The sequence below is a fragment of the Delphinapterus leucas genome, chromosome 13 (assembly GCF_059928025.1).
Source record: "Delphinapterus leucas isolate spDelLeu-1000000601 "Yukka" chromosome 13, BTC_Dleu_Yukka2, whole genome shotgun sequence".
Taxonomy (NCBI): Eukaryota; Metazoa; Chordata; class Mammalia; order Artiodactyla; family Monodontidae; genus Delphinapterus; species Delphinapterus leucas.
In genome coordinates, this window is record NC_143141.1 from 69,965,516 (window position 1) to 69,973,918 (window position 8,403).

The 8,403-nt window shown below is 53.8% G+C and overlaps 1 protein-coding gene across 2 annotated transcripts in view; it reads left to right on the top strand.

The window, feature by feature from the left end:
• Window positions 1-7,341, top strand: part of GALNT14 (polypeptide N-acetylgalactosaminyltransferase 14) — a 226,344-nt gene extending 219,003 nt beyond the window's left edge. Inside the window, exons 14-15 of one of the 2 annotated variants that reach the window (XM_089923298.1) lie at window positions 5,391-5,510; window positions 6,531-6,722. In XM_089923298.1, coding sequence (XP_089779424.1) covers window positions 5,391-5,510; window positions 6,531-6,563 — 153 coding nt within the window. In that variant the 3' untranslated portion in view covers window positions 6,564-6,722. The other variant, XM_022574143.3, reaches the window with a different exon arrangement.
• The last annotated feature ends 1,062 nt before the right edge of the window (window positions 7,342-8,403 follow it).

The following is an 8,403-nucleotide window of genomic DNA, read 5'->3' on the forward strand; positions in this document are numbered from 1 at the left end:
GTGTTGCCCTCCGGGTACGGGGCTGCCGTAATCTGCATTTCACAGCTGAGGGGACTGAGGCGCAGAGTTAAGTAACTCACCCAAGTTAATGGGGTTAAAAAACAAGCGAGCCAGGGTCTTAGTCCCGGCAGTCACTCCAGAGTCCAACAGCCTGGCCTAATACAATATGTACTGGGCGTATTCTTACAACTTGGGAGGAAGGGACACGATGGACTGGAAACAAAGATGCCCAAAGTGAGTCTAGTCCCAGTTGAAGGAGAGGAGCGTGTCTCAGAGCCGCCCCTGGTCAGAGGGCCCCCACCAGGGCACGGCCAGTCAGTGCATCTGGGGGATCCCGCAACCATACAGGTGCATCAAGTGGTCGGCTGAACTAAATGTTCGCTCGAACCCACTCATTCGTTCCCAGCATCTTGTCTGAAGCAGGCTTCAGGGCGTGTTCGATGGACGAGGGCAATGCCCTGTGTGGCCTACGAGGTTTGAGGCCAGCCCGTGGCCTTGGACGCGCTTGGCTCAGATCCCGTCTCACCAGGGAGGTCCCGCATTCACAGTCAACCCCAGGGTCTGCCCCTGGCACTGCCCAGAGCAACCACTGACCTCAGTCCGCCTTCCATCCAATCGTACCTACTTCCCAGGGTGGCTGTGAGGGTCACGTAGACAACGGAAGGTGAACAATCAAGAACAGAAGCGTCCCTCGGCACCGAGTTATTTTGGCCGTCTAACCACAGCACAGCCAGCAGGGCTGCCTCCCATCCACTGTTTCTTCTCCGTTGTTTACTCTTCCCCACACGGGAGAATTTTTGAACAGGGAACTCACCACCAGCAGAAAATGATGTATGCTTCTGCCTTAAGGAAAACACAGCCCCCTAACGTCTGTCCACATGGCAATGTTTCTCTGTCCTCATCCAACCACTCCTTCCCATGTGTTGGAAAAAGATGGTTCACGGAGACTCTCCTCCAGGGGCTGGGCAGCGGGCTGAGTGCTCCACGAGCATCTGCTTGTTTCAGCTTCACAATGACCCCATTTCACAGATGGAGGTTTCACAGCAGTCTTAGAGGAGGTGACCAAGGCTACCCAGGTCATATGCTAGTAGCGCCAGAGCAGGGTTCAGACACGGCCCTGCCGCCTCCAGATACCAAACTCTTAAGACTAGGCTAGGTAATGAGAATTTATTGCATAGCACAGGGAACTCTACTCAGTGCTCTGTGGTGACCTAAATGGGAGGGAAACCCAAAAAAGAGGGGGTATGTGTATACAGATAGCTGATTCACTTTGCTGTACAGCAGAAACTAACACAACATTGTAAAGCAACTATATCCAACAAAAACTAAAAAAAAAAAAGGCTAGGCTAGGGTTTCTCAACCTCAGCACAGTTGGTATTAGTACCAGGTAATTCTTTGTTGCAGGGACTGTCTGTGCATTGTAGAATGTTTAGCAACATCCCTGACCACACCCGCTAGGTGTCAGTAACAGCCCTGACCTAGTCATAATAGTCAAATGATGCCTCCAGACACTGCCAGCTGTCCCCTGGGTAGGTGGCTAGGGGCAAAAGCACCCCAGCTGGAAAGCAGTGCCCTTGCCTACTGGCGGTGGCTCTGGACCATTCTAAGATCAGCCCCTGCGCTTGGGCCTCAGCTTAGCTTCATGCCTGCTCCCTTCAGAACTTTACTCCTTCAGGTATCTCCTCTGAAGAAAATCTTTCCTCTCTGCTTCTCCAGCCAGTGCAGGACAGTAAGCCCCAGGCTAGCTGCCGTGGCCAGGTGAGCATTTACTAGCGAGAAGTCTCCTCCCCCAGTGACGGGTCACTCCTGTCTCCCACCCACACTGGCAACTCCAGAGACTTCCTCCGAGCACAGAAGGCCTTCAGGCTGTCCGGCCTGGACCATCCCCTCCCCAGCATCAGTTCCCCTCTTCCAGGGCAGCAGCAAAGAGACTGGAGGGCCAGGAATGGACTGCCTCCTCCTCGACCTCTTACCAGCCCGTCCCAGAGGGGCGAGGCATCCCACACCACCTCCAGGATGGCCTCTGGGTTAGCTTCCATGGATATGGCCGTGTCTGTGTGCATTGGGTTGAAGGCTGTGACTTTGCCAGTCCCCGAAATGGAGCCGCCAGTGCTCACCGATCGAGGCCAGGCCAGCCTGAGCAACCACTGCCGCCTTCTTGAATTCATTTCTGACTCTGAGATTCATTTAATAAACCCATTCATCACCGACCATTCTGCAAAGCCTGACAGGCCGCAGAATAGGAATTGGAAAACCTCTCCTTGCTTCCTTCCCCACCTGCTCCCATGTTCTGCTTCCCCCTTAACTCTCTTCTCTTGCATATGTGTGGCCACAGAGCTGCGTCCCTCTGGGGAATTGCGAGGCTGAATTATTTCGATGCCAGTATAGACCAGCTAATGGAAAGTCCACATAGTATGAGGGCTTCAATACCTGTCTGTGCCTGTGCACGTTCTCCCCCGGGCATCTCGAGGTGGTTTCCTCAGAGCCCCCAGGGTACCATATACATTCCTTCCCGGAAGGCATTTGTGGATGGGGTGTCTCAGAGTTAAAAGGACCACCACTCCCCACCCTACCCCATGCCATCCTCAGCACTTCTGGTTTTTGAAGCCCCTAGGATATTCAAAAAGAAGTGCCAAGGGCTTCCCTGGTGGCGCAGTGGTTGAGAGTCCGCCTGCCGATGCTGGGGACACGGGTTCGTGCCCCGGTCTGGGAGGATCCCACATGCCGCGGAGCGGCTGGTCCCGTGAGCCATGGCTGCTGAGCCTGCGCGTCTGGAGCCTGTGCTCCGCAACGGGAGAGGTCACAACAGTGAGAGGCCCGTGTACCGCAAAAAAAAAAAAAGGAAGTGCCAAAATGGGCACCAGCAATTGTGGTATATTTTAAGTTTTTATATTTAATCAATTAATGCTTTTAACATAAAAAACACAAAGCTAGTGTATTGTAGTGATCATAAGATAATTACAGGGTTTATTTTTAAGATGCTAATTCATGGTTCACTGCAAGCTGTGTGGTCGGGTAGTGGGACGGAGCGATGAGCCTCATCTTCTTTCCATGTCGGTGACTGTGTGTTTATCCTCATTTCCAGGCAATGCAGAAGTCTTAACATTGAGGCCAGTGGTACGGTGGGCCTGGGCAAATGGCCCCCTGGCAGCCCTGCCCTTGTACCTGGGCCCTGCTCTCCCCCCGCACCACAGGCCAAGGAATTCTCAGGGCTCACGCCTAGGACCTGTGTCTACCTTCTACATTACACTCCCCAAATGTGTAGGACCCCAGAATCCGCCACCCTGATGACCCGAGCCTGATTTCAGGACTTGCATGGATCTCTCTCCCCTGGGTCCGTTCCAGAGGATGGACTGTGTCCCAGGTCCACACACCCAGGCCCTAGGGGGACCCTTGAGAGGGGAGTGACCAAGCAGGGAGATGCAGGCTGGGAGTTCACAGTGGGGGACAGAGGTGGGGCGGGAAGTAAAGGGGGGCAGCCCAGGCTGGAAGCCAGCACCACGCGTGTCCCCTGGTCTGGTGTGGCGTCCGCGGCGGGTGGACCTCCGTTCATATTCTTGCCCGGTTCCCATCAGTGTCAGGGGAGGGGCCTACTCTCTGGTCTGCCCCCTCCCCGGCCCCCGACATGGGGTGTGACCTTGGTTTCCCTTCTCACAGGGGCTGCCACTGGGAAGCGGCCAAGAGGAGGAAGCTCCTGCCAGCTATCTCCTGTCAAGGAGGAGCTGATCTATCATTTTAATATTTACGACCTAGAGGAGGGGTCTTCCGAGATTAAACTGAATCAAAGGGCCCGGAACAAGCCATGACCCCAGCGGCAGCAGTAGCTCAAGCAGAGCTGTTGGGGAGAGTGGGTGCAGGGGCCACTTTCTGTACCTGACTTAGGATAACCTCTCTGAGCCTTACCTTCCTCATCTGTAAAAGAGGAATAATGACAACACCTACCTAACTTAATCTTGTGATTAAGTTAACATGTGTAAAGCTCCCAGAACAGTGCCTGGCACATAGTAGGTGCTCAAGAAATGTGAGCCGCTATTAGCCATCTTGTCATGGTTCCGACGTTATCTCCATGCATACAGGCGTCTTCCCGTTGCAGCTTACCCTGGAGGAAGGCAAATGGTTTGCATAGCATGGTGATGTTCACAAGGCCAGAAGAGTACATTTCCTAACGTTTTATTATTAAAAAAAAACAAACTGAATAGATACAGAAATCGAACTCAGTGGAAGAGTATGAAGAACCCCCATGTACCCATCCCCAGGCTTCAGGAATTCTCAACTCACAGCCAGTCTTTGTTCGTCTCTATTTCCATCCACTCCCCAGGGAGTACTTTCTGGTTTAGGTCGTCTCTCGACACCAAGTGGCCTGGTGCAGGGACAGAAGGTCCACTGGATGGTAAGGGTGTCGTGGAGGAGGAGAGGTACAGCCCTTAAAGGGGTCCTCTCTGCAGCTTCCCTTGGGGCATCCGATTCACAAGTCTTCTCTGCCCCGTGATAAGACAAAGGACAGATGTTATCCCTGTTTTACAACCTAGGAGAAACCTCTTGAAGGTTCACGTTTGACAACTATTATGCCAGCATTTCTGCCCCTGATCGAAGAGCTGGGCGGTGGCCCGGGCTGCTTCAGCAGTTGGTTGCTCTCTGGTCTCTGGCGCTTGAAGGAAACGTTCCTCCTTCCTCGTAATGAACCTCACCGAATGCCCCATTCCCTTCGCCTCCATCAGAACTCTGCATGTCCATCCGATTCCTTAGCTGCTCCCCCTGCAGGAGCTCCGGGGCCAAGTGCTCTGTTCTCCTGGAGTGCTGGGGTGCATGCGCCCTCTTGGAATGATTTTATTTCTCACAACTTCCTTCTTTCCTTCCTTCTCCTCTCCCACCTCCTCCTCATTCCCTTTGCCCCTCCATCTGCCTCTTGTCGCAACTCTCACGTTCTCAGGGTGCCGATTTGGACTCCTTTTCAAAGAAGGGACTTTCTAAAGACAGCTGGGAGGATGGGGGGTGTGACCTGCCAGGTAGCTATGTGAAATGTCAAGTGTGGGGAACAGACACCAATCCAAACGGAGAAACTGGAGACCATGCAGTTCGGCCGGGGTGTCCTTCAGTCTCCTGCCCAAAGCCCAGAATTGGTCCTTGCCTCTCAGAGGCAGCCTGCATGCCCCAGGCCAGTCCCCTTCTTGGGAGAGGGGCGGGGACTTCACTGAGGGTGTGACCCAAGAATCTCTGGCTCTTGAGTAGCATTTTCCCAGGTGACCTGTTGACAGTCGATTCCCGCTAGGAGCCCCGCCCGGTGCTTCGTACCAAGCTGTGCTACTTGTCACACGTAGGCACAGTACTATCCCAACAGGGGTGGCTTCCAAGCATCCTGAGGTGACCCTTTCTGGCCTCTTCCCCTCCAGATCTGGGCCTTCACATACACCCAGCAGATCCTCCAGGAGGAGCTGTGCCTGTCAGTCATGACCTTGTTCCCTGGCGCCCCGGTGGTTCTTGTCCTTTGCAAGAATGGAGATGACAGACAGGTAAGTGCTCAGCGCGTCTGCCCTGGGACGTGGCCGCCGGTGTAGGTCTAAGTCTCGTGTGCAGGAAAAGAGAGAAGCTTCAGAGGAGGAAGGGTTGATAAGGAAGAGGTCCTCTGGTTCGGAGAGGGAGGGAGGGGCCTCTGATACCATCCGTGGTGCCCGCAGCAGCTATCCGCTGCCGTGTGAAAGCCTATTGACCGCGCTATACCTCAGCTTGCATGTGTATCTTGTACTGCCCTGTCTTTCTCCGATGCCCACCCAGGATCCCAGAGCAGGAGCATACTGGGGCGGAGCCTGCAGGGCCACAAGGATGAACAGGACTCGAACCTCTGCCTTCAGGGGCCTTGGCCTCTGGCAGGACGTCCAGCAAAGTTCATAGCGCTCTGGATGCACCTTGTGCCCAGTTTCTCTGGTGGCACAGTGTTGGCTCCACTCAGTTTCCTGCCAACTGGGTCCTGGTGTTAGAGAGATCGAGATTCAAATATCCATTTTCATGGCTCACTGGCTGTGTGACCCTTGGCAGGTTACTGGACCTCTCTGAGCTTCAGTTTCCTCCTCTATGAAATGAGGTTGATGATGCCCATCGCACAGGGTAGCTGTTTAGAGCAATTCACTGAGATGATCCATGATACCTGGTCAGTGGTAGCTCCCCAATACGTGTCCATCCCCTCCCTTCTTGTCCAGTGAGGTGAAGTGTGGGAAGCAGCAGCACGAGACCCCCTCTCTACTTGGGCCCCTTGTGTGCTGAAGCACTTTGGAGGAGCAGAGGTTCGGCTTCAGGTGCTGCCCAGGAGCCCCTCCCCCCCGCTGCCTCGCCATCCCCCCTCTTCATTCTCACCCGCTTCTTCATGACGGTGCAGATACCGAGCGTGGATCATTTCTTTAGCTGCTCCTGTGACTAACCCGCTTCACATTTTCTGGCCTATGGCTTGGAAAGTTATTGCCTTCTAATGAGTCTTCCTAGCAAACGTATTGATTTCGCTTTTACTTTTTTTAATCCGATAAAAAAAAAAAAAAAAGAAAACCAACAACAATACCTGGCAAGGCAATTAGTTGCAGTTTTCTTCCTCCATGAGACCATGAAGTCAAGTCTCTGGATGACCCTAGCCATGTGGTGTCAACATTTCTGATTACGCTGGAACTCCCAATACTGTTGCTAGGACCCAGGACCTTAGCCGGAGAATTCTGGTTCATCCTCTCCCCTCTCCATCTTCCCAGCAATGGACCAAGACTGGTTCCCGCATCGAGCATGTGGCATCCCACCTCTGCCTAGACACGGACATGTTTGGCGACGGCACTGAGAACGGCAGGGAGATCGTTGTCAATCCGTGTGAGTCCTCACTTATGAGCCAGCACTGGGACCTGGTGAGCTCTTGAAGATCCGTGTTGGAACCGGCGGGGGCCGTGGGGTGGCGCTTCCCCGGATGAGAATCGGACTGGAAACCAGGCTGCAGGCAGCCCCGAACTACTGCAGAAGCCCTGAATGGGGAGGCGAAGGCAGAGCCCCCCCCAGGACAGGAACGGCTGTCAGGAAGGATGCAGGAAGAGATTGCAAGCCAAGAGCAACTCAGAGACAGACAGATCCCCGTGTTCTCAAGGCCGTTAAGTTCCAGTCCTGGCTGGGTCTGCCCCTGCACGGTACCTGGAGGCAAGAGATCTGATGGGAAGTGTTGATGTGGTTCCCTGTCTTAACGAAAGAGGCCAGAGAGAGCAGCCTTCGTCGTCACTAGGCCAGGACTCGACTGAGAGACGAAGGGCGGAGGTGCTTTTCAAAACAAATAAAGGAACCGTGGAAGTTCTGTCTGTGTCTCTCCTCCTTTGTTTCCACTTAGGTTAGCTCAGAGCTAGGCTGAGTTCTCCTTTGAGTCGGGGTGGGCAGGTGGTGGGGCCTTGTTGGGGGTGGAAAAAGAGGACGGAGAGATGGGAAACCTGCCCTCTGATCCTGAGCTGCCGTTGGCAGGCAGTGCCACCTGGAGAAGACACGTAACTTCTCTGGCCCTTCATCTCCTGTTACATCAAGTGGGGGGGGGCGAAGGACAGCAGTGTTTCCTACCTAGGGATACACAGTCTGTCTCATCTGGGGAAACTGCATCAATTCAGCAGCCCTAGGGTCTACCTGTGGGGATCCCACTGCAGTAGGTCCAGGGCAGGGTCCAGGCTCCTCCCTGGTTGGAATCACTGCTCTAGGCGTCTCTGTGGGCCCTGATGGCTTTATAGTCTGTGGCCATCGGTGTGAGAGTTTCTTCCTCTAACAAATCCCCAGTGTGTTCTGGGAATTGGGTATGGTGGTTGTGCATTCTTAGTAACTAGGCTTTAAGAAAAGAACCAACCCATGTTGTTTAAAAGTTCCTGGAATTGCCTGCACATTCTCGGCCGAGGTAAGTTCACCACGTGCTAATTAGTAATGGTTTTAGCTATCTATCGCCGAGAAACAAATGACCCCAAAACTTAGCAGCTTAAAGCAACACACATCTCTGATCGCACAGTTTCTATGGGGCATAGCCCCCCTGGGTCCCCTGCTTCAGGGTGACTTGAAAGGTTGCAATCAAGGTGTGGCAGTGGTTGTTGGTAGGATGTGGCTCTTCGCTGTTGGCCAGAAGCTGCCCTCAGTTCCTTGCCATGTCAGCCTCTCTAACCCAGCCACCAAGCCAAGCAAGCCAGGAAGGCAAGAGTACCAGCAAGACGGAAGTCACAGTCCTTTCCAACCTCGTCTCACAAGTTACCTCCCACATTCTATTTGAGAGGAGTGAGCCGCTAGGCCCAGCCACACTCAAGGGGAGAGGATTACACAGGAGAGCTGGTACCAGGAGGTGGGGGCCATTTGGATCCACTTCGGAATCCATCTCCCATCTTATACCCCGAACAGGTGTCTGTCTCCCCTTCATCCAGAAAG